At 45.0% G+C, this 26,801-nt stretch overlaps 1 protein-coding gene across 2 annotated transcripts in view; it reads right to left on the reverse strand.

Annotated features, from left to right (window-relative positions):
- CCDC146 (coiled-coil domain containing 146) overlaps positions 1-26,224 on the reverse strand; it is a 38,265-nt gene extending 12,041 nt beyond the window's left edge. The window contains exons 1-8 of one of the 2 annotated variants that reach the window (XM_078614325.1): positions 25,923-26,224; positions 11,602-11,920; positions 11,051-11,133; positions 5,434-5,643; positions 4,458-4,515; positions 2,879-3,055; positions 2,096-2,169; positions 1,139-1,366 (exon numbers count right to left, since the gene is read on the reverse strand). In XM_078614325.1, coding sequence (XP_078470451.1) covers positions 1,139-1,366; positions 2,096-2,169; positions 2,879-3,055; positions 4,458-4,515; positions 5,434-5,643; positions 11,051-11,133; positions 11,602-11,913 — 1,142 coding nt within the window. In that variant the 5' untranslated portion in view covers positions 11,914-11,920; positions 25,923-26,224. Of the gene's footprint in view, positions 1-1,138; positions 1,367-2,095; positions 2,170-2,878; positions 3,056-4,457; positions 4,516-5,433; positions 5,644-11,050; positions 11,134-11,601; positions 11,921-20,944; positions 21,046-25,922 lie in introns of those variants that run through there. The other variant, XM_078614326.1, reaches the window with a different exon arrangement.
- Between the last annotated feature and the right edge of the window lie 577 nt (positions 26,225-26,801).

The raw sequence follows: 26,801 nt of genomic DNA on the forward strand, positions 1-26,801 counted from the left end.
TTTATATTTGACCGCAAGTTTACTTGATTGTGATGCATAATTGATGATGAGTAATGCTGACACTCGACAGTATAATTTGGAATATAGTAGCAGATAATCGTTCAAATCCTGATCAAGGGTAGACTCGGATCATTGTCTCCCTGGAATCGGACCAAAGGAATACCACATCATGCAGAGTCGAAGTTGTAGTCAAATGGATAAACGGGCCCCCACCATAGGATTGTGGACTTTTCAACAATGACTCATGGCCACCAATCGAGATAAGCAACGTGAGGTTGGTAAACAATATGACACCCGCCAATACGGGTCCCGTAGAATCTGCAATCAATTGCAGAGTTCCTCATGGTGGTGGCGATTGCCCCCTAACGGTCTGTCAGACCGCCGTGTTAGGAACCCCCTGTGTAGCGCTTTTTCTGTGTGACAGTGGCATGCTGTGATGGGTCATAGCAAGGTCTCTGTGGAGCGGTAGCATGGTGGCTGGCGAAGTGCGCTATTGAACCCCGCGGCATGCGTTCGACTCCCGTCCACGGCTAACATCAGTGGCGAGTGACATCTAAATGATCCTTGGCCTCCCATGGTGCCATTCAGTTTTAAATTGGTACCTTGTGCAGTGTGAAGATAAGGGTGGACAGTTGTGGAATGCGTCACAACACCCGCTCATGCGTTCTTACGATCTTAATACGCACTTTTTATTGAAATGTATATTTCATATTAATATTAGCACATGTACGATTGTGTGTATATGTTAGGAATGCGGTGACCTAGGTTTTATTCCCAGTCATGACTAACATCATTGGCAAATAACTGAATGGGTCCTGGGCCTCCCCTAGGTCAAATTAGTTTACAACTAGTGTCTGCTGCTCGTCATGTGACGGCTTCATCCTCTGTGCCAGCCTTCATTGGTGCTCGTGAACAGTCGACGTAGACCACGTGGGGGATTTGTATTAGACGTTTCGGCAGCCTTTGACAAAAACTCATATTGCAACTTTTGAGTTGAAATGTGAATTTACATGGGAATCGGAACCTGAATCTTGATTTATTCCTGGAGAAATCCGATAAAGCTATGAGGCTTTTTTTTGCAGATGTCCAGGAAAAATCCTTTATCTTGGTGCCGTGAACAGGGGTTGTGGCGTCGTACCGGTCGCCCTGGCGCTGGGCCTCCCGCTCTCCAGCGAAGGCGAGGTCTCGTGCCAGCCTCTGCAGCTCGTGCCGCTGCGCGTCCAGCTGCGTACGCCGAGCGTCCAGCTCTTCTGCCACCGCTACCGCCTCGTGCCGTGCCTCCTCCGCCCGCACCGCTGCCCCCGCCAGTGCGGCCTGGGCATCCCGGCTCTGCGCCTCCAGCACCGCCCGCCGCTCCTCCTGCTCCCTGCAGCACAGGAGTGACGCATCGTGCACACTTTCAACAGATCTATTGATTATATTCGAGAGGGATTTTGGTCATTGTAAAGCTGCCCTACCCCTATCAGAATGGCTTTTCCCATGAATTTAATGCATAAAATTACGGATGTGTTTCAGACAGTCATTCCAACTACTCCTAACCTAAAAATATACACCTATATCACTAGTCACAATCCAAATATAATAATAAATAACATAAGTATAAAAATAATAGAATTATAAAATGTAGCAAAATATTATTAACCTTTTCAGGGAACTCACTAAAAGATCTGCATGTTGGAATGACAGGCGAGGTGACGTGGAGGCGTCACCGCTGCACTCTAGGAACACCGTGACGCCGTCCCGGGTGATTCTTGTTTGATGATCTCGTGGCGCATGCCGTAGTGAAATTTCGTGAATGTGGAAATTCGATTTCATTAATCGAAAAGTGTCAATAATTTGTCAATTGCATAAATGCGACATTTCGTAAATAGAACGTTTGTAAATCGAGGGACACCTGTGTACAAATCAGAACAGGAATTGAGTAATACATTTCCACAAATGGCTCAAGGCCTGCCAACGGAGGTTGAGTATTGCACCACCCCAGAAATACACATTTTGACTTCTGCTCCCGATCGCTAATTCTGACTGACACTGATGTATTTGACAAGGAGCTTGTGTTGCCATTACTGTTTGAAAAGTTGAATGAATCACGCACTGTTTTTTGTGCTCCACCGCCTTGATCTCCTTCATAATCTCTCCGGGAACCATGTGGATCTGGACCAGTTCATTCTGCAAGAGATGATGCGAGGAAGACGACAATGTACGAGTGGAAGTGCACATATTCAAACTCGGAGAACGTGCCCAGTGACTGAGTCAGTGACTGAGTCATTGCAGCTGTTCACAGTTTTACAACATAAACGCCTCTCCTCCCGACTCAACCGACTCCCCTCCATCTTTTCGATTTAAAGCTTTCGTGACTGCAGGGATTCATCTTCTTGGTTCTTTCGGTAAAGTCACGTAGAAGGGAAGTAATAAAATAATAAAAATAAAACATAATAAAATCAAATAAAAATCAAATAACTACCTATTTGATTTTATTATGTTTTATTTTTATTATTTTATTACTTCCCTTCTACGTGACTTTACCGAAAGAACCAAGAAGATCCCCTCCATCTTGTTCCACTCCCCTCCATGTACTCTCCCATCTCTCCCCTCTCATCTCACTCTACTCAACAACAATCTCCCATCTCTCCCCTCTCATCTCACTCTACTCCCCAACACTTTACTATCTCTCCCCTGTCATCTCACTCCACACACTTTCCAATCTCTCCCCTCTCATCTCACCATACATCCCTCCATGAACTCCCCTACCTCTCCCCTCTCATATCACTCTACTCCCCTGCACACTCCCCTACCTCTCCCTTCTCATCTCACCCTACTCCCCTCCACGCACTCTCCTCAATTTCCCTGTGCAAGTGCACACCATTGCAAGCGTTACCTTAAGATTTTCCCGCAGAATCTTCTGCTGGTTCAGGCTCTTCTGCTCCCGAATCATTTGCCCTTTCCTGCTTTCCAGCTCCTCCTGCAGACTCTGCACCTCTGCCTTGCGCTGGGACACCTCCCTGCGTAGATCTTCGCAGCCCTCCATGACCAGCTTGGCCTTTCTCTCCAGATCCTATGGGGGGGGAGGGGGTGTTGTTAATTAATGATGAGAAAAAGTCAAAGTGTATACGTACGCCCTTTCGTCAATCCACTACTCAATGAAGGACTCGCCACTGGGATTGCCACTTTTTCCAAACATGGACATATGTTTCAGAGAGCACTAGGTCTATAGCAATCCCCCGCTATAAGTTAAACACATTATGTATTGTTTCGCACGTACATTTCTGTTGAATTAGGGAACATACTTCCTTATAAGTTGAATTTTTCGCATCTGTTCTATAATTTTTTTACTAGGAACGCGCACAGTGAAACCTATTTTGCTGTGGAATGCTCTACTGTAAAGCACACAGCGCATACCACATCGAGAAGAGTCCTCCATGTGCTACATGACAATTTGGTGGAGTCAGACAATGTGATGTAATTGCTAGTGACGAGTTGTCACATAAGGATCTGATGGAGCTGGAACAACGAGCTGAGGGAGAGGCCGATGAAACGATACCTCCACCACAATCATCACCACCACCACCACGATGAATATGAACTGGCATTCACTACTACAAGGAGCTGTACCAAGAGAAGAAAAACAATTGTGTCCAGCTGTCTTTGGACAGATTTTTTTTTACGTTCTGCAATTAAGCCAGAAGGTCCAAAGAAGAGGCCAGAGGAGAGCCAGCTTCCTCTGGTGCACTCTGCTGTAGCTCCAGCTTCATCGTCAGATGAAGGGGCACGTGATACTGCCACTTTATTTGTCTGTGTAACTCCACCACGACTCACCCCAAGAGGTATCGATCAGCAAGCTCTTTAATAATCTCAGGTAAGTTGTATCCAATTATTTGTATTTAATAAAGTTAGAATGCATGTTAACTTATGACATGCATAATAATTTTTGTACACTTCATGATATTCAGTCACGTTTTTGTCATGAAAAGTCGGCTAGTAATGCAACCCCTTTGGGAAATTAAGGTTTGTTTTAAGTAATTTTTAGTTATGTAGCATTTCCCAGGAATGCATTCCCTTACGTAAAACGGGGGATTCCTGTATTATCAAAACTTGTGCAGATAACTGGGATACAATTTGAACACAATACCAGTCCCAGGTCACGGTAGAAATCAATTTCTGCCGTCTTTCTCCACCTTACTCTGCACGGCTCGTGGGGCTTGAATGGCCATGCTTCACCACACTGGTCTGTGTAGATTGGTTTGGGAGCATACAAATGCAGTACGATGGATGTTGCTGCATTACTCGATGATGCTCACGACATAGCCCTGCAGCAACTGCAACACTTGTTATACACGGTGGTGATTCACTTGAAAGAGTTGGGAAATGCTTGCCCATCATCAGTTAAGGCAATGATATATGAAGTGCAATGACCCTCCTCCAGAGCTGATACAGATTCGAACCTGTGTCACGCTTACCCCTGGCTTTGGCATGCGTTCATATTCCTTTTGAAGCAAATTCTTCTCATCTTGTAAACTGAGATATAAAACAAAACAGCACATCTCGTGAGAAATGCATTTAACATCTCCGTGTGTGTGTGTATGTATGTGTGTGTATGTATGTGTGTGTATGTATGTGTGTGGGGCTAGTTGGAGGCAGTTGCCCTTAGACAACAGAGGAGTGCAGAGGAGCGATGCTCACAACAACGAGCGCAGTGCCGGGTGCCTAAAATGCACAGTAGGGAGCACAGGTGGTGCATCTGCCAGTTAGCGCAGTCAGTCAACCCACGACCCTGGGTCTGTCCCGTGATCTCCTGCCAGCGAGCCTTCAACACTTCGCGTGGCCTCAAAGTGCACCTAGCCTGGCACAAGTGCCGTGTTGACATCATCACCACTTAGTGGCCAATGGCGGCTGTTATTATTGTGGCTGGTGTAATAAATACCCATGAAGCCAACAGAAGAGACCACCTGACTAGCTTGACGAATGGTATGAACAAGTGCCGTGAGCAAGCACTTATTCAGGCCAGCATGGCACACAGGGTTATCACCTGTCTGGGTTTGACCCGAACAGTGTTTAAATTGGATCTGTGTTTGTGTGGCAGAAATTTATTTGTACTGAGATTTAGTGGAACTGTGTTGAACTTTTTCATAAAACAGATCCAGAATGACTGAGAAAGCTGTCCAGGCTTGGATTATGGAAAAGGTGGCAACTGCCTTTGTCTCCCCTCTTTCAATATTCACACATCATCTGATTAAGATTCTCAAATCTGGGACAAGCAACATTAGGTGAAAACCGAAATTTTTGATTATTTCTTCTGCAGTTATTAGTGACTGGGCTGAAACTTTCAATTAATTCATTTTGACAATCTGAGGAAGATGGAGTGGCCACCTTGATTCAAACCCAGGATCTGTAGTGTCTTGGCTGATAGTGCAGCTGTGTGTGGGTCTCTGAGACCTCTGGATCTTGTAGTGCAGCTGAGTGTGGGTCTCCTCGCTCTGAGACAGGGCATTGTGGTGACGCAGCAGCTGGGAGCGGAGCCGCCCCACGTCCGTGCTCTGCCCGTCGGGGAAGGCGTCGGCACTCTCCAGCTGCCCCCTCTGGCCCTGCAGCTCCTCTGTGTAGCGCTTCGTCTCCCGGAGCAGCGCCTCCTCCGAGTCGCGGGTCCTGTGCCACGCGATTGCACGATAATATTTTTTTTATTCCGCTTGTTTACCCAGCAAAGCCTAGCTGAGTCTCCAATTGTATGTTTGGTTTACGACATTGCCAGACAGCGAATCAGGAATTCATTAGCGGCGATCGATACGAAATCAAGACGCCAAGTTTACAAAAACTCTTTGTAACTCTCAACCACTGACAACAAACTTCCGCATTCTCCGGTCATTGCTCAATGGGGAACAAAACGATGGTGTTGTACAGCTGAAATCTGGGAATGCTGCAGGTCTTCATGGGATTCATCCAGAATTCATCAAGAAATTAGACGATGAGTGAGAATTTTTTTTGGCACTTTCCTCACCAACATCCACTCCTCAGACATGGTACCACAGGAGTGGAAAGCAGCTACGATTACAGACTTTCTTAAACCCAGCAAGGATGCATCGGATGCTAAAAACTAATGCACAATTTCCCTCCTCAGTGTCGGCTATAGCAAATGGAGTGACTCCTGTTTCAAGGCCGAAGCCTACGTTTGAGGATATAGTTCCCGAGGAATAAGTCGGGTTCAGAACCGGGCGACATTGCTGCAATCAAGCATTTGCTTTAACGAGCTGCATTCAGGCAGGCTTCGAAAGTCAGCTCAAAACAGCAACAGCCTTGATTGACCTCTTCACGGCACACGATACCACATGGCAGAAGGGTCTCCTGCTCAAGCTTGTGACAGCTTTACATCGCCGTCCACCAATCGGACTCATCACAGAAATAATGACCGACCTATGCTTCACCCTTGGTGAAGTTTCCAGCAAGCAATCCACGAGGTTTGAACAACAAACTTCCACGGGCATCTATTCTTGCCCCAGCGCTGTTCAATCTCGAGACCGGCAGCATTTTGGTGACATTCTCCAGCAGGCTCAAGAACGCGGATGACATCGCGTTGGTAACCCAAGCCCGGACAATAGAGGACACTGGAAAAGTACTGGGTAAAGATGTAAAGCCCCTAGAAGCAAATTTCAAGAATTGGCGCTTCAAGCCAAATGTCTCCAAGCGCGATGTCTCCGTTTTCTACCTGGACAAATGCCAAGCCACGAAAATTGTCAACTACTGTGGAACAACACCCCTAACACATGACCACCACCCCCCAGTATCTAGGAGTGACTCTCGACCGGATGCTCACCGACTGCCACCAGCCCAAATGAGCCAACAGGAAAAAAAACACAAGTGAGCATTATTCTGAAACGAGGGGAAGCCACGCCTGCACGTTAAAGATATCGACGCAAGCTCTGTTCCACGCCACAATGGGGTCGTACTGCGCTCCCGTGTGGAGTGCCGGCTCTCATGCAAACCTTGTCGATACCGAAATCAACACCCAAATTCGTATCATCAGCGGCATCCTGAAGTCCACTCCACTCCTGTGGCTTCCCGTGGCAGCAAATATCGCCCCAACCAACATCCGACGTGATGCCGCGACGACCAGGGAGTACCACAAGGTGATGGACAACAACGCTCTGCCGCTTCAACAACACCTACAAGTTAACACGCGGACTTTCGCGACCAATAGTATTCATTATAAAGGATTCTGGTTAGAGCCCGTGAACATAAATGTGTCATTAACCCACGACCACCGGACACAATCCTTATGAATTTGTAATAAAAGACTTGACCACGATCTCTGGCTCAGTGTCCTTTATTCGGTCCGTACTGCGTTCCCACACGGCTGTCTCTCTTATTCTCTCTCTGCTGGTTCCGATGTCACTCCAGTCCACATCAGCAGCCCCGCTGCTGTTCTTGTCGCTCTTGCAGCCCCACAGCAGCTCCGCTGCTGTACTCTCACACAGCTCCCTTGGCTGTTCCTGCTGCAGCTCTGACAGCCTCGTGCTGTCTCGCCTTCTCGTTGCTCCTGCGACTCTTGGCAGCCACCTCGCTGCCCCTCACACACAGCCTTACTGCCTATCTCTGTCTGCAGCTTTACACCTCCCAGTAGCTCCCTACTGTTCCCAGGGTTGGCTCCCGCTTCTGACGGTGCCCCCTCGGCTCGTACGCCCGCGTGGCCCCACACCTTTCCATTCACACCCCGACTGCCTTCTCCTTCCGGTTTAGCCGCTTAAGGACCCCCTACCTTTCACCCACGTCACCTGGCTCCGCCTCCTCGTGACGTCACATCCGGAAGGTCGCTTTCGCCCGCATTACAAATTGACTGTCGGGTGGTGGGTTAATGACGTATTTATATTTACGCAATCTAACCCAAAAACCTATATTTTGACCACCTAAAAGAACCCCCACGCCATCGGCTGAAATGCAAAAAATATTTCTGGTTGCGCGCCTCTGCTCTAGCAGCCGAAAGTAAAAACATTGGCACTCACTGGACAAAATCGTGGGCGGCTATGGATGTGGCAAACAACAAAACCTCACAGAGGATGTGACTGTGGAATAACCGTGCTTCTCACTCAAACAACCACTATGGGCTTCACTACACTCGAACGCAGAGCGGGAGACGCACGTCCACCTTCCACAAACAGACGATCATCACAGAATCGCCAAACTGCAACCGTGGTGAAGTCCAAACCATCAAATGCTTCACCGACGAATGAACCGTCCATGTAACATCCTGGGCGGCGTCGCTGTGATCCAAAAAGCGTCTACTTCTGCCTCCTTCGATTGGTTTAAAAAAATGTAATATTCAACGAGAACGCAGTTCAAAAACATTGCTTTTCTATCCTGCCATTAGAAAAAAGAAGACTGCTAGGATGCAATGTTTACACACCGCGTCAGGTACTCCCTTGAGGCTGAGTCGACCTAGGGGAGGCCTAGGACTGGTTCAAATATGCGTCACTGGTGTTGCCCGTGAGTCGGAATAAAACTCTGGTGGCTGGATTTGTAGTGCAGCGCGCTAACCGCCAGACTCCCGCCCCCCACTGCGGTCACAGCAACACACTCACACCCACACTCATGACACTGCAAGGTCACAATACTGCACTTTCCACTGCCTCCCTCTCACTACTCCACTTTGCAATTCCCTCCAATCATCTCTTTTTCCCACGCTCTTATCACAATAACTTTGCTCAATCCCAGAAACGTTATTCCACACTTACGATTAGCACGGTTGGCTACGTACAGCGTTAAAGAAGTTCAACATACATACGTTACACTCTTATCTATTACAACTTTGATTGTGCTGTCGATTGCTGGCTGCTCGACGTGTTGGGCCTTTGGGCCCATGCTCAGCAACTGTAGATGTTTACAAAAACAAAACACACTGCAGGTCTTGTCATGCAGCTGCGTGCACTGTGGTTCTGTGACACCACTGGCTCGTTTAGTGCAAGCTGTGTGTGACGCTTCAATAGTATTCTTGCAAAAGTGTATATATATTAAGTCTGCCACAGTGTATTTCTCTGTCAATATGAGCGACCTTTATTCTGCAGGAACGCCACGTACAGCCTTTCAGACATTAAACGTTACAAACAGCAGTCGCTTTCAAGCACAGAGTGCGTAGCCCTTTGTCCCTTCTGGCAGTAACATGGCTTTCAATCAGCCAACATAAATATTTACCAATGTAAAAACAAAATTAACAGTGGTTTGTGGGAAATGCTGTATAGGGTTGTTGTCTGGCACTCTACATTTAGGGTCCATTTTCTCAAATAGTTTTATTGTAATGTAGGCCTTAATAGACTGTTGGGGCAAGTGCTGTTAGCGAGCACCTATTAAGGCCGACATGGCACACGAGGGGGTGGGTGGTCAGCACCATACCTGGCCACCTCGTCTCCCCACAATGCTGATGTTGACACACTGCACCAGGTACTCATTTAAGGCTGAGTCAACCGAGGTGAGGCCCAGGACCGGTTCGGTTAATTGCTACTGATGTTAACCACGGCTGGTAATCAAAACCATGTCGCCGGGTTCATAGCGCAGTTCGCTAATCACTACCGCCGCAGCTCCACACATACGTACACAGATACATGTACATTGCATGTGCACAGAAATTAAAAATTAAATAAGGCTGGAGTGGTTAGTGTATTGCATTATCAACGCAGGGACTAAAGTTGTGCAATCACTGGTGACGAGGAAATATTTGTTTTGTTATCGTGGATAATATGAGACACAGTGAGTCTCAAGGCTGTTTCAAGAGATAACTGCATTGGACTTATTTTTCAGAGTACCCAGAGAAAACCAATACAATTTAGGGATAACACTCAAAAGGTTTGACAAATGCATTCACAAACCAACTTGCTGTATTTCCATTGTCTAGACAGCTTACAGTTGGCTGGATTTGGGAATTTAGCAAATCTACACAATTCATCAACCCTTGATTCCACAGTCCTGGTACAGATTGACACACTATCAAATGGCTACACTTGAAAACCCATCACTTTGTGGTCTTATTTACATAATTGTGAAAGGCTGTTGTGATGAAACACTTAGTACCATTACATTTTAGAGTCACTTTACAAATAATTAACAATTGTACTCTGAGTGACCATTTAGATGCAGTTATGCATTTAAATGTAACTGGAGGTGGCCGGGTGGCTCAGAGGTCAGAGCACTGAGCTGGCACCACCGAGCACCTGGGTTCAAATCCATATTTCCACCGCCCGTTATTAACCCAAGTTCTCAATTGCCGTGAGTTGACAGTCCAAGCTCAGTCACCAAAGACTGCACCACAAAAAACTGTTAAACATGTCTCTGCACACAATTAGGATACATTCTAGGTTTTACTGTGACGCGATAAACAATAGACTTGGTGTAGCAGCGTGGGTGGGGGGGGGTGTGCTGCCTCCTTCTGTGTGGACCAGACAGCATTTGGAGAGATCCGTGATATCCACTTCCGTGGGCTGTCCTGCAACACGAAGGGTCGCACTGCTCTGCGGGAGTTCCATTAGGGATCTTAGTCGTATGACGTGATGTTGAGATTATATTGGGAAAAATAAATACGTTTTAATGTAGCTATGCATGGAAATACATACTATTGATGTGCCTCCCAATTTCAGATTAATCCAAAAAAATCTTCCAATCAGGACTTTCAGAGGATCGGAATTTGTTTGGTTTCAATTATTCCGCATGGGAAGTCACACCACTAATATGATGTCACTTGTTATTTTTCCAAGAAAAATTGTGTCATGTGGTACCTAATGACTTCACTCTTGTGAGCTGAATTCGCACAAACATACAACACAATCTAAACGATTTGAAAATCTGAAAAGGATCCAAAAGTTAATTTTCAAAAATCGACAGCTGAAATCTTTCAAATATGAACCTCATCTCGACTACATTCTATGAAAGTATACAGATGTGAGAGGGCAGAAGGCTGCTTGTACACTCTTCCCTGATGTATGTTCTCATTCTCTGCGGAGATTGAAGTTTGTACCAGCTCAAGTGGATACAGGTCAGTCTTAGTGAAACCCGGTAACCAATGAACTTGACTCACAGTTTGAAAGATTCCTGCAAGCGGCTGTACAGCTCCTTGAGCTGGGCAACGCGTGCACCCGTGATCTGGCCTGCGTGAAACAGCTGACACACAAGTAGGACCAATACGGGATTAGGGTGTTCAACTGTGTATGTGATACTTTTGTTAACGTTTTACTTTAGTTTTTTTTATACAAGCACAATTAGCTCTGACAATGGTCGTGATGACGATTCAACATTCCATGACAGGGAGGCAACCTCTCAGAAAAAGAATACTTGGTGTTGTATCTGTGCCTCTGAGAAGTGGCATGCATTTCATCTACCCTGGAAGGATGACAAAACTGCGTTTATCACTGAAACATATTTAAACTTGCAATGTTCTAATTGTGAGACGTGAGCCCTGTTAACACATCTTTAAGTTTGTGTTGTACAGCCTGCGACACAGCCAATATTTGTATTTGCAAGATTATAATGACGCGTTTTTTTCTTCCTTTTGTCTTCCTTCCGATTAGCATGGTTATAAGGTGCAAAAGAAGTCCAACATACATACATTTAACATTAGCTGACATTTACCTGATCGAGGCAGTGGAAGGCTGGGCTGGCAGACACTTCCACAAAGCCCTGATGGAGGGAAGAGATGGGAGGTGGGCAAGGGAGGAAGGGTCCCCGAATTTCAACCGGTGCCAATGCATCCTCATAGTCCCCTTCATCTCCCTCCCATGCACCTTCCTCTCCCTCCTCCTCCTCCTCCTTCCCACTCCCCACCTCCACCCTCTCCTCATCTCTCTCTGATTTTTCCAGCTGCTCCGCATCTTCTGTTTCCTCCTCCTCTTCCTCCTCTTCTTCGTTCCACTCTCCATCATCTTCATGGTCACTGCTGCTCATCCTGAAGCTGTGTAAATACAAAACACAGGGAACACACATCCATGATACTATTGTAATGAGCGACTTCCACGACACGTCGTGTAGAGGGTACTTCTTCTTTTATTACTCACACTGGGCACAACACAGGCCAACCTTATTCTTCTCACTCTGAGTACAACACTTAGATATTAACGTCTCTACTGGCTACGCACAGCCGATCACTCGGCGTGGTCCCACCGCCCTCACTCAGCCACGCCGCTGGCTGACGGCGTGACGATGATTACGATGGAAACCCCGCAGATCTTCCACGTGGCCAGACGACGGAGAGAGATGTCAGGACCCAAGAATCCACACACGAACCCCGGGTCCGCTCCCCCTTATATCCCCCCAGGCGTGGCTAGGCCCCGTCTGCGGCCACGCCCTCTCGTGGAACCTTCCAGCAGGTTCCCTGAGTATCTCGGCTCACTCCACCTGCTACCTTTGCCCCAGATACCTCTCCCTCTCCGATTGGGTGTTTCCTTGACCGTGCCCGTACCCGTGCTTCCCTTTCCCAGCCAGCAGGTGTCATCATGTCATTACACTAGGGATGAAATGTGCGTTATCTGATAGAAAGCAATGTGACGTGGATTAAATTCTTATTTCTCTATTTTCCCCCTTGAAGTGTAAAGCACTTGGTTCATCAATCTCCCAAGGAGTTCTCTGTGTAAGTGATTCTGTATTTGTGGAATCATGTAGAAATCACTGAGAGCCAGGTCTATTTGGTATAGATTGCTTTTATATTCCACGTAATTTATTATTTAATTGGTCTGAATTTTTCAGATTTATGTATGTCTCTTTGCCAACACATGAATAAGAGTTTGCAATGAACGAGGTGCTGAAATGTGAAAATTGGTAATCCTTAAAAGAGGGGTACTTTAAACTTAACATTAACCCTTTGTCGGAGCATCCACTCACTCTGTCACAGGTGTGCGAGGTGACGGACTTCTTCATTACCCCTCATATCCAGGAGTTCAAGCGCCATGAATGGAGAATATGCACCGAGAGCCCTCCATCTCAATTAGCAGAATACACGCAGCCTGGCATACAAACAAATTACCGGGAATGCTCCCAATCTTGCCAGATCTCAGAAGCTAAGCAGGCCTGAGCCAGAATGGTGCTTGTACGGGCGACCACCAAGTACAAAACAGGTGCTCTAGGTTTCTGCGAGGCTCCCTTGTCAGCAGATGGCATCCCACACTGACCAGGGTGGAGAAATATGTTCCAATAACTCCCATGACTCACATGGCATGAAGAGGTTCGAGATTTGAAGCTTTCGTGACTGCAAGGATTCTTACTCTTAGTTCTTTCGGTAAAGTCACGTAGGTAATTTTTTTTTACCTACGTGACTTTACCGAAAGAACTAAGAACATGAAGAGGTTTTCAACGAGCAGTGGATTGACAAAGAGCTGTACACGTGCATGCACCCACCTGCTGAACTACAACATGACCAGGTGGCGGCAGTACAGAAAGTAGGCCGGGAGTCTCTTTCCCGATTGTTTACGGTTGACTCTTGGGACACCGGTTTACTACTCCCTGGTGCAAACTAACGCACGCAGTGAGAAACAGTGCAGGCGGTCCAGGTGGGAACCTTGCAAAAAGGGTCTTGAAACTCGACATTAAATGCAAACTTTCCTCCCATGTCCCGTCCGGGTTGGCTGTAGAAGGGAGCGTCACTGCTGGCCGTGTGTAAGAACCATGACAGGCACATGGGACAACTGAGCAAGAGTGCATGAGGACAGTTCTGTTTGGTTCAACGATAACAACCGTTGCCAAAACAATCACAAACTCGTGTCAAATTAAACAACTCAAGAGATGTAACAGATGTTCTGATGTCGATTCAGTTAACTCTAGAACAGTTAAACATGGTACAGTAAATTGGTCTATTAATTTAGCACTATATTCTTGTCTGTGGCTGCCTTGTTTTTGCTTTACATAACTATGGCTGCTAGTCAGTAATGTGACATTATTTGCGAGAAGTCTCTTAACTCGCTTTTGTTATCAACAGCGTACATCACGGACTTGAATTACAACTTACAGCCCTTTTACCCACATTACAATAGACTGGATGACGGTAGAGATTTTCCCTTTGATGTTATGCCTGTTAATTTTATCCTACAGTTAACAACAAAAAACCCATTAAAAATCATGTTATAAACTTGAAAACAACGGGAGGACAGACTGTTTGACGCACTGCGTACACAGACGCTGGGTTTTTCCACCCGAGTAACGACAATACTAATTACATTGCAATGCTCGGAAACCGGCAAAAAGAGGTAAAAGAGGTAAAAGAGGTGGGGGCCTTCAGGCGTCTCTGAGAACGAGAAGTGTTGATTGAATGCTGCAAATGTGCAGCGGGATGCAGCCGAGTGTTAGGATTGCTGCTATGTGATGATGTATGGTGCTGCTACGAACAAACAAAACACCTGGGTAAGTCAGATGAAGGCCGGTACGGCACAAGGGGGGATGGGTGGCCAGCACCACCCCTGGCCGCCTTTGTCTCCCCAGGTACTCATTTGAGGCTTAGTCGACCCAACCTAAGGGAGGCCCATGGGTGGTTCAGACAATCGTCACTGGTCTTGCACTGCCGCTCCCGTCCGTATGTTACATACACATGCCGAATTCTCTACACAGAAAGCAAATAGTGAGTCTGGGGAGAAGTATTGATTGAGGCCTTAAGGTTTATTACTTGTAAACATTGAGGTAGACAGTTCAAAAATCCACTTTATGGGGCTGGCGTTTGCTTCCTGTTCTTAACTGCACCGTTTAAAGACGCAATGGAGTGCCATCGTATGACTGCTTAAACATCAATAGCCACAGTCCTGTCACAGTTTCCCACAACTTTCCACTTATAATACTGACACATTCGCAGGACACGATTGCGTCAGTATTATACCAAGGCACAAGGCCCAGTCATTTTGTCAATCCACTGGCGCACGAGGGCCAGTTGGCTCTGCCTCGCCACGCTGCTCCGTGTGGGTTGAAGGTGGGGGATCACAGCCGTGGGATAATTGAAATACCTCATGTGAACGATTGTGAAATATCGTGCTCTTTTTCTACGTGAATTATGACTCATGAACCTCTCTGCCCCACGCGGATGCCCAGAATAAACATCTCATTTGCCACTCAAACACCATATATTTCCTGGCTTTGACATTCCTCAAAGACACCATTCACCACATCACAACATTAACAGGCCGATGCGTACATTTCTTTCATGAATGTAAAATGGACAGCCACAGTCGTGCGATTGTGGCCATGCAACTGTGGGCCGCAGAGTAAACCACCGTAGCCTGCGCTCCTTCAAAGGAGGACGAAGAGCAATAGTACCCAAACTCTCTCCTGAAACCCTCTCATCACTGGCAGACTGTGGCATTTAACTCCTGAACATGAAGATTTGTGTTACAGTCCAACAATGGATTTTGCTGCACAGCCCCATGATGACCACCAAGTAGCAATGCCCCGCAGTCGCCTATTGACGACCCTGGCGTGCATGGTGGTCACTCGTCACGTGCACTATCTCCAGGCGCGACATTCTGCTCAGATTCCATTCTCTGTCATGGTTGTGTTACACAAGAGCAACGTTTCTTCGTCGGCTGGGTATTACTCTACGCAAGCATACCTCACTGGTGGAGGCATGCATTGCACACGAGTTAATGTTTCAACAGTTAAAGCAAACAACAAAGTTAAGCAGTGAAAGAGGCTCTCTACTCAAATAGGCAAATGAAACAGTGCTCATCTCTGTCAGCAACTCTGAGCTAGTGGCGAAAATTCCACATTACCACAACGGGGACCAGCCTCTACATCTAGATCGGTTCACCATCTGTTCATCTGTGAAGAGAATATCCGGGCAGGTGACTCAGTGAACAGTTTAGAAACCGTGCAGTCGCAAGTTCACGTCCCGGTTGGGGATTGACTCGGCCCATCACCCCTCCGTGGTCGATAAAAAATAGCACCACTTTGTGGGGAAGTCAATAGTGGTTGTCCGAAAGAAAAACCCATCCCCACCATACGAATATGGGATGATTGACTTCCAGTGTCTTTTTGAACAGTCCATTAACACCTGTCGATAAAGGTACAACACCCTGTACCACAAGCCTGGCGGGGAGCCTGCCTCTGGCAACACAACCAGTGTTGAATTAACACAAAGTGTTCTTAGGTTTTTTCGGTAAAGTCACGTAGAAAGTAAAATAAAATAAAAACAAAAATCACGACGTTTCGGAGGCAACACAAGTCTCCGTCATCAGGTGGGACCGTCTTGACGGAGACTTGTGTTGCCTCCGAAACGTCGTGATTTTTGTTTTTATTTTATTTTACTTTCTACGTGACTTTACCGAAAAAACCTAAGAAGATGATTCCTTGCAGTCACGAAAGCTTCAAATCTAGAATTAACACAAAGTGGTTCTGATTGCATCTACCGGCTGGGTCGAAATCCATCTGAATTTTAACTCGCAACTTTTCCTTTGTGAGCAATGCACGTGTCTCTCAATTAATGTATTGCCAGTCTTAGGCATGGAGCGTATAAAGGTAATGTACATGGCAATACAATACGATGTCGATTTACCGTATACAGCGTCTTTATGTGACTATCTCAAGATGCGGTACAGACCCAGTAGACATTTCGTATAGATTTTGTCGAAAGAGGCTGTGGAAAAATGAAAGGTCTTGAGCCTGGACTTGAACAGGGACAGGAAGTGAACAGTACAGATGGCTTGGAGAAGGGAATTAGAGACCTGAGGAGCAGCAGAGGAGAAAGAGCGACCTCACACTGAGCGAAGGTTAACCAGGTACTTCGACAGAAAGCCTGGGTTGCCAGAGCAGAGTGCGTGGAGCAGAGTCGAGATGGGAGTGGAGAGACAGGAGAGTGCGTGGAGCAGAGTCGAGATGGGAGTGGAGAGACAGGAGAGTGCGTGGTGGGGAGTGGAGATGGGAGTGGAGAGGCAGCAGAGTGCGTGGAGGGGAGTAACGTGAGATGAGAATGGAGGCGAGAGAGAGTGTAGAGGGGAGTGGAGGCGAGAGAGAGTGTAGAGGGGAGCAGAGGTGTGGACTCGAGTCATGTGACTTGGACTCGAGTCAGACTCGAGTCATGAATTTGATGACTTGCGACTCGACTTGGACTTGCATAACAATGACTTTGTCCCACCTATGAGATGTGGACTCGAGTCATGTGACTTGGACTCGAGTCAGACTCGAGTCATGAATTTGATGACTTGCGACTCGACTTGGACTTGCATAACAATGACTTTGTCCCACCTCTGGAGGGGAGTAACGTGAGATGAGAGTGTAGAGGGGAGTGGAGGCAAGAGAGAGTGTAGAGGGGAGTGGAGGCGAGAGAGAGTGTAGAGGGGAGTGGAGGCGAGAGATACAAAATGTAAGAGTTGGAGCCTGCACTTTACACCATGGGGAATGATGATAATTAAATATATATTTGTTCTTGATGATGTTTTCAAATAGGCATATGAATAGTCACTAATATCTATTAGTAGATTTTGAGTACAAAAAAACCCTTACGTAATGAAATAGATATAAATACATTAATTACTTCGTGTTAAAAGCAAAATTATATAATGTTGCTGGCAAATTATTTGTATCGCATTACGGGTAACCATTGCTGTGGTCCATTATCTGCACAGTGACGCATTGAATCGTGTGTGTTAGAATCGAGTATTTACTAATTATTAAACATTATATGCAAATGTTACATTTGGGCTACCGTAGCAAAAATGTAACTTAAAAGGTTTTGTTTACCAAATAAATGCAAGTAAGACGTAAAAATTATACAAAAAATAATTTATTCTAGAACTGAATCGCAAGTCCAAATCGCAGCAAGTTCATTGTACAACTTGGGGAGTGAAACAATGCAGCCCAGTGACATCAACCTTTGGCTTTATTATGAAGAAGGTTCATAAGCAATAATAATGTGCATACCGGAATATCCATTCAAAGTGTCAAACTCCAATTTGAAAGAACAGGATGTATTTTTCTGGGACAGGAAATCCTGCAATTGTCTCAGCATGGCACAATGACAGATACAGCTTGATAGATGCTGACAGCAATACAGGGACGTTGTTTTCAAGATTCTGCAACTTGTAATAATATACAGAGCGAAATAGTGCATTACCCGGTTACCTCTGTGACTACCGACTCAAACGGGCATGAAGCAGTTCTCGTTGCAACACGCGGTGTCCCAGTGAGTGGTGGAAATCACATATTCCTAAGTTAATCCATAGGATGACAACTTTACAGTATTTGGCTGCTATAAATTTCCACATGATAAGCCACTTTGTTCAGCTATCATATGTGACTAGGCCGCTGCTGAAAAATAGATAAATCGCTCGGTGGGCCTTACCTGGTCAAATAAAAAATTGTTGATAGTTTTAGTTTTTAAATGTAAACTTTCAATAAAGTTGTAGACATGTTATCAATCCTGGTGAGTCGATCACACAGTGGCGTCGCGTGATTTGCACGGGCGCTGGTGTAAGTAATGAAATGGGAACTCCTCTGTCCAATTCCCCTCCTCATCATAGCCCAGCGCTTGGATCCCTCTGGCCCATGGGTCCCTGTGTCGTGGCACTGCCTGGATGTTTAATAGCCATTTCACTGCACTACCTCACCAGGATTCGAACTTTCAACTTCCTGACTTAAGAGTTATTTACTCTGGTCACAATGCCACCTGACTGGAGTATAATCCAGTACAATACAGCAGGTATAACAACAACCTTGATAATGCCAATTTTGTGGATATAAATTACACATCATATGGAATCTGCCGGGTCCTCGCCTGGTATGCAGGACATTGTTTTGATCCCGACCCTGACGACTACATATTTGGAGTTTGCATGTTCTCCTCGTGGTCGCATGGATTTTTCTCCGGGTCCTCTGCTTTTCTTTGCACATTTATAAACATTCGTTTAGAGTATTTGGCTTGCTATACATCTAGATATGACAAGCCACTTCGTTGAGCTATCATTTGTGGCCAGGTTGCTTCTGAAAAAGAGCTAAATAGCTCAGTGGACCTTATATGGTAAAATACATTTTTTAGTTTAGTCTCGGAAATAGCTGCACAACATGAAATTGGCTGCATAATAGGCATACAGGTATCCCTTCCTTTAGGGACGTTAGATTTACGAATTTTCGTGTGACTGCAATTGACAAATTATGGACACTTTTTGATTAACGTCACTGAATTTCTGCATTAACGACCTTTCACCCGTTATGCGCCATGAGATCATCAAACAAGAATCGCCCAGGAGGCTGCGTCGTCATCCACCCACGACAGCGTCACGGTATCCCTAGAGTGCAGCGGTGACGTCTCCACGTCACCTCGCCTGTCATTCCAACATTCAGATCTTTGGTGAGTTCCCTGAAATGGTTAATTATTTTGGTTTTATATTAATTATTCAATTGTTGTACTATTCATGATTGGAGTAGTTGGAATAACTGTCCAAAACACATCCCGAATATTTTGTTTAAAATTAATGGGAAAAGCCGTTCCAAAATTATGAAATTTCGTGTTACGCATGTTTCTTAAAGAATGCCTCCCTTTCGTAAATCGAGGGATACATGTACAAGCAAAACAAATACAAAAAATCACTCATACAACAATCCCTCAGCAATCAGGGGGATTACCTTTTTGAAATCCGCCAAGGTTGACACAACCGCAGTTGCCAATATGAATGGATACAAAAAACTCCATACCGTGGTTAGCAAATTGGTATGCTGCAGGAAAACCATGGAAACATGAATACCATGGGTGCGGAAAACGCGGTTGGTGAGGGATTGTTGTATATCCATTCAGACTGCCGGGTAAAGTGTTGCTAACGAGCACCTATTAAGGCTGAAATGGTGCATAAGGGGTAGCATGACCTGCACCGCTTACAGTCGCCCTTACCTCCCCAGTGCTGATGTCTGCCCAGCACAGCAGATATTCCTCTAAGGCTAAGTGATGTTAACCGTGGCCAGGACGCAAAGTAGGATTTGTAGTGCAGCGTGCGCAAGGTTTCCCATACGACATGCAGTACACATATCATACTAAAGATCCCCCTTATAGCCTGCCTGGAATGTTGGGGCAAGCACTGTTAGGTAAGCACCTATTTACCATCAAACACATATCCAGACACATATACACAGACATACTTCGACAATACACATAAGCAGAGGTACAAACACACTAACTCACACACACAAAGGTATATTTTGAAAATGAGATAGCTCAATAAATTAAAGTCATACGTCAATGTATATAATGCCTTACTGTATTGGTTGATGTTATATAACTTACACTTAAACTCTGTAGTGTAAAACCTGTCAGGCTCCTGATTGCACAATGCCTGGACGCAATTAACATGAAAAAGGCAGTGCCTGCACATTGAACTCAAGCATAAGTGTTTTGTAGGTGTTGTGTTCCATCAAATTAAATAAAAATTGCATTAGCACAGAGGCGCCTGACAAATTATGTCAATGATAATTTCATCTGCCATCTAGGAAACATTCTGGTGGTATGATGGTCATTTATAAAACGATTCCTTAATGGAACGCTGTGTTGTATTTATTTTGCCAATGGCATACATTTCGATTTAAAGCTTTCGAGAACCAAGAAAATGGCATACATGTTAGGTCTCAAGGATTTCCCTGGTTTAGACTGGATTATCACATGTTTTGCTGTTTATCTGAAAACCACACACTCAGCCCAATTTATTGCAGTGTCTCACCGGCCGCTGCTGCCGGTGGTTCAGCGCTCATGTCAGGGTCACCTCCAAAAGGTTTGTTTTGAATCAAAACCTTTCCCTGAGAAACTAATCACAAATATTTTCGGTTATTTTACATACTACAGGAGGGTGTTTAGTTAGTGGTGGACACTAGAATGTTGCTGCTAACCCCCCCATCTCCAAAAGCAGACTCGCCCGTGCCTGCGTGACAGTTCAATTGTTCTGTCCACGAATCGCTCAGAGAGGCGGCGTGTGAGAGCGAGAAATACAGCGACCTAAGCGACAGCTCTGTTCTTCTCGACGTTTACCACAGTGGGACTGCTCATCAGCTTGACTGCATCGTGGCATCGCACCGAGGAGAACCTGCTGCCTCCTGCACCGCGTATCGATGGGATGACGTGAGAGTGCCTGGCAGCGTCACGGGCATACGATCCGACAGCGCAGCACTTCAGGACATTACCAATTGGCAATTTTACTCTCAACATGTTGCATCCCTTTCAACATTCTGGTTTTGCTAATAAACAGACGCAATTTGCATATCTGCCCACGTGACAACTTGGATTGATTGGCTTTGTCAGGCCGGGGGCATTATACCTACACGATTTAACCCAAAAGAAACCAATTATGAATTTGATATTGGTTGTGAAAACCTCTGTATAAAATTAACATTAAACATTGATAACATTGGCCGTGCCGCAAAGAGCAAGTTCTGTGGGTAAGGGGTTTAATTTTTACTTTCATATACGTAAAAATGTTTTTATTGAACCCACAATCACAAACATAACAGAGGGCAAATCAACATTCGAGCCAAAGAACACAGAACCGAGGCGCCCTCTGGGTGTTTATTCTCCCCCTGACGGAGTCGATTACGGTGTCCCAGGTTATTTTTCTACCCTACACATGTGAAGTTTCATTGGGTCAGTTTTGTCAAAATTTCGTTTGTGTATACTTAAAAAAATAATTCTAATTTTCCCCAAGGTTATCCTAAGGATTTTCAGCTGGGGTCTCACCGATTTGAATCTTTGTGTTTGGCAGGTATGCAACAGCGTGAATAAATGACAGCACTGCACAGTACCACCAAAGTGCGGGGGAGTGGCGCAGTGGCTCACATTCTGCATTACTACCTACCTGGTGACCTAGGTTTGATTCCCGGCTGTGGCCAACATCGGTGGCGAGTGACATCTGAACCACCAAGTGCCCAGCATGACAAAGTGTGATCAAACATCCCCCAAGAATGATACAGTGTGGGGAATCTTTCATCCCGCAGTGGACTGACAAAGAGTTGTAGATTGTGACATTGTACTACATGATTTATAATAATGTCTCCCTTAATTGACCCCAACATGGAATTTAAAATCCATGTTGGGGTCAACCCAACACATCATCAATTCCAGGCTGATAAAATTGAGCCGCACTTTGTGGGAATAGAGGTGATTCTACAGAAATAATGGCCCATGCCATATCAATGTGGAATTGCTAATAATGGCTCAGGCCTGCCAATGCTCATTTAAGAATTTAAGATTTTTCATATGCTGATATTTAATGTTTTTCCACATCATACCTACTTTGTAATCCTGTACATAAAATATGAACAGCATATAAAGAGTACGTATTTTGCTGAGCACACACACTCGGAATGTAGTGGGAGTGCTGTGTCGGGTGTGCGCAGGATGTTAGATGATAAACATGCTCCAAGCAAGGAACACTCGAGATAAAATTTGGCATTCTCATTTCACGGGTCATGTGACAGTCCTCATATTTTCACTCATGAATAAGCCACAGTCAAAACGTCTTCCTGCTCAAAGAGCAACGAAGTAGCATTCATCTCCGACAGCGCCTGAACCAGTTGTGAAAATTCCACATTCCTGTGGTGGGGGCCAGTCGTCGAGGAGGCCGCTCTCCTCCTCTCTTACAGTTCCACGCTAATTTCTCACATTAACATCACTAGCCCCGGCCACTTCTGTATGACCCTTGAGCTACACCCATTTCACACCTTTTAAAACAGTCTGCCTCAGCAGCAGACCATGCTTTCCCACCTGATGATGGACGCTTGTGTTTTGCCCGAAACGTCGTGATTTATTTTATACCTACGTGACTTTACCGAAAGAACCAAAGAGTATACATATAATAAACCTGAACTACCTACAATATAGCACCAGCCCGATACTCCTTAAAAATGCAATGGTAATACAGGCCACACAAGTTGATTTTACCTACATATTACAATATTTGTGAATAGTTTTAACACAAGGGCATGAATTAAAAACATTTTCCATAAAGACTTACTTGCCTTCAGAAACAAATAGATGGTAACATAGTACACGACTGTATGGCACTGCTAAAAATACATGCAGGAAATATTGAACTCAAGCCAATATCTGGAAACGTAAGATCAATGTTGTCTACATATTGCTCATGTTATGACAGATATACGGCAACATTGAAGCTATACCAAGTGCATAGGTTAGACATGGGTCTGAGACATGAGTCAGTTCTATGGAATAACAATTACAAAGCATCATGCGATTTAAGAGACACTGATTTAGGAGATTGCCGAGTGGCTTAGAGGTCAGAGGACTGAGCTGGCATGTCTGCATCTTGGGTTTATATCCTTGGCAGCTGCCTGTGATGAAACTGTGTTCTCTTCTGTTGTGAGTTGTTGGTCTCACCCTCGTCACTTATGGACAATCTGTATACTGTACTGTACATTTATTCCCAGACATGTATATTTAAACGGACTAAGCAGATGGTAAGAAACTGATCTATCTGATCCACCTTTCCAAGCTTTTAGGCACAATCCCTGCACCTGGAAAACATGCTGATATCGATTTTCTGTTACTCAGGATCTCAGGGTGTTCCGTTTCAGTAAAGTACCATCACCATTACCTGCCAGCGATGTGCACAAATCCTACTCCTCGTTCTACACGAGGATTGATCTATTGAACTTGCATTATTTATGGCTGGCCTAAGAGCTACAGTGCTCCCGACTGAAACTTAGGATTCTCCAGTAATACTGTAACCTAACCTAGGACCTATCCCTGGTGCTTTTCAGAAATATTCTGTAAAATATGCACACACTTGTTTATCTGTGTACCGTACATTTATATATACAGTATAAAAAAAAACAATTACATTTATCTACGAATTACAATACAAAGTACATCACAAAATTGGTGGGGGACAGTTTTTACACAAGGAAACAAAATAGAGGTTTTTTTTGTTAGATCGCGTAAATATATAAATGTGTCGTTAAACCCGCCACCACCCGACACAGCCTCTATTATGGATTAAATTGGTTGCGAAAGCCTACGTGTTAAATTAAGGAAACAAAAATTGGCTTCCCACAAAGTGGTACTAATTTTATCATTCCTCCAGAGAAAGGATGGGCTGGGTCAACCACCGAACTGATTTGAAATCATGCGATTCCAATTGGTTATTCAAGAAACTGATAATCACATTACGTTGTTAATTTCAATATTAAAATACATTTTTAAAGCAAAGCCTCATTAAGTAGCAAGGGTGAATTTCACAAAATTCAGCATAGTGAGCAAAACACGTTTACACTGTTTATTAAAATATGTATGGTAAAACAAAACATAGTGGGAGATGATGTAAAAGGGGCATTTTAACTTGGTCTGGGTATCCCCACAGGTGACTCAGTCTTACATGAGTGCCTGGTATCCGTTGTGTGAAAATCACCGCTGGTGTAATTCTAGCGACACCACCCCTCTTGAGTGCAGTTCCTGCCGTAACATCTGCTCACGAACAGCACTTGGGCAAAGTATTACTCTTCGAGGTGTGCACTAAAGAACATTGAATTGCCTGTCATAGAAATGTGGAATGTCCACCTCTCAGAACAGCTGAGATGGATAAAAGACTCCTCCACGCCATGCGGGTCATGGGGGGGGGGGTTATTTAACCATACTTCACCACGATGGTTGTGGTGTGATTAAATAATCATATAGGTTGGAGCCTAGTAGAGTACATCTATGGCTTTTTTTCACTGCCCTCTGGTAATAACGTATCCTGAAAGCCTACAACACCCGTAATGAACGGTGCTCGCCCATGCAAGAACTATACATATAGGATGGCCCAATAGTCAGGACACGTAGGGTCATTTAATTTATTTAAACACTGGCATTCAAAAAATGTAATTGTTTTTCTTTGGTTTAATATTTTACTCCCATTTATAATATCGATTTTTCTTATTCCTGTGGGGTCACTTCACATCCGACGTTTGCAAAACTAGACCGAGAACGCGGAATGATTTGAGACAGCATTGATCAACGTGAAAAAAATGACACCTGTAATCTTAACAAGAAGTTGTAAATTAATTTCAGAAGATAATTCATGCGTGCATTAATGCTAAAGGAAGCCAGTTTGAAAATGTGCTTAAATAAATCAAATAAGCACGTGCCATTTGTTAAAATAAATATAATAACCCGATGTATCCGGACTTTGGGCCACCCTGTATAATGAGGCTCACAGCTGCGAACTTCCATGATCTGGCGAGGTGGATAAGGTGGATAAATTGGTGGTAATAGGCAACAGAAGTAACACTGCAATGTACACGAAATCAATGCCGACTCGAGCTGCAACCTTACGCCGAGTTATGAGCCACCATGGAGCACCCGCGCTGGTCATTTTCGAGCGCCTCTTAAGTCCAGTACAGCACTCTCGTGCCAGGATCACCAACACCACGCGCGGGCCGTCTTTATATCTCCAAACGCCAATGTGCATTCCAGATCAGGTCCTGTAGTTGTTGGTTCCGACACTACGATATTACCAGATCACTGCGCAAAGAAGATACGTTGCTTTGACTGATCTTGTAGAGTTTAATGACAAACTCTGAGTGTCCATGTGAACCCACTGCTGGATGATGATGGGTGGTATTTGACCAGAACTCACCACGTTGGTCAATTGCTGGCTGCTGACGGCGGGGGCATTCACCGATCACTGTAAATGGTGGTCCAGATGTCGTGTGAGCCACAATTAATTTACCCCTCACATTTCCCCCACTTTGCATATTCATTTCTGTTTTAAACAAACCTTACTTCAAAAATATAAAGTTTTAGAGAATTAAATTCGGGTCACAAGACATCTGGACCACGTTGTATAGTAACAACTATTGCTTGTTTTGATGATACACCTTTACTGTAATAGATGTTGTTACTGTGCTCACAAGTGAATCTGTATCGCACACACAGGAGACGGGTCGACGAGGGGGGTATGAATGTGAACACAAGTTGAACACAAGTTGAACACAAATCACTGCAGGCCACTCACCACTGCAACGGCCCTGTTGAGCTTGCAGGAGCACGAACCCCGAGGGTTTCTACTCACGACGCCAGCTCATAACGCAGCGCTTAATCGCCTGCAATAGGCAATAACTGTAGCAGTAATACTAGTAGTAATAGTACGTGCTAATAGTTGTAGTGTTACGCGTGGGAGTGAATGATTGGGGCCCGGTTAAACATTAATAGCACGACGCGTCCTCAAGCCGTTGCTATGCGTGCGCCTGGAGACGGAGATCTCGCTCCCCATTGGTTGATTCTCCGGCGAGCGTGCGCGTTTTGACCAATGACGCGAGAGTAAACTAACCGAGGCCACGCCCCCCCCTACTTGAAAATCACAATCTGCATTGATTCTAGATTTGAAGCTTTGGTGACTGCAAGGATTCACACTCTTAGGTTTTTCGGTAAAGTCACGTAGGTAAAAAGAAATAATACATAATAATAAATAATAAAGATAATAATAGAAATAAAAAATCACGACGTTTCGGACGCAACACAAGTGTCCGTCATCAGGTGTGACCGTCACAGCTAAAATTTACTGTATCAAGGCAAAATTCCAAGAGACAAGCTCTTAAATACAAGTTAAGGGGGAGGGGGGCTTATCTGAATGTGGTAACCAGTGAATGGAACGTGTTGTTAGTCCCGCCCACCCCCCCGACACGTTCCATTCACTGGTTACCACATTCAGATAAGCCCCCCTCCCCCTTAACTTGTATTTAAGAGCTTGTCTCTTGGAATTTTGCCTCACTTGATACGGTAAATTTTAGCTGTGACGGTCCCACCTGATGACGGAGACTTGTGTTGCCTCCGAAACGTCGTGATTTGTTATTTTATTTCTATTATTATTTCTATTAGTTTTATTATTTATTTT

The sequence above is a fragment of the Lampetra planeri genome, chromosome 44 (assembly GCF_965212315.1).
Source record: "Lampetra planeri chromosome 44, kcLamPlan1.2.h2, whole genome shotgun sequence".
Lineage (NCBI taxonomy): Eukaryota > Metazoa > Chordata > Hyperoartia > Petromyzontiformes > Petromyzontidae > Lampetra > Lampetra planeri.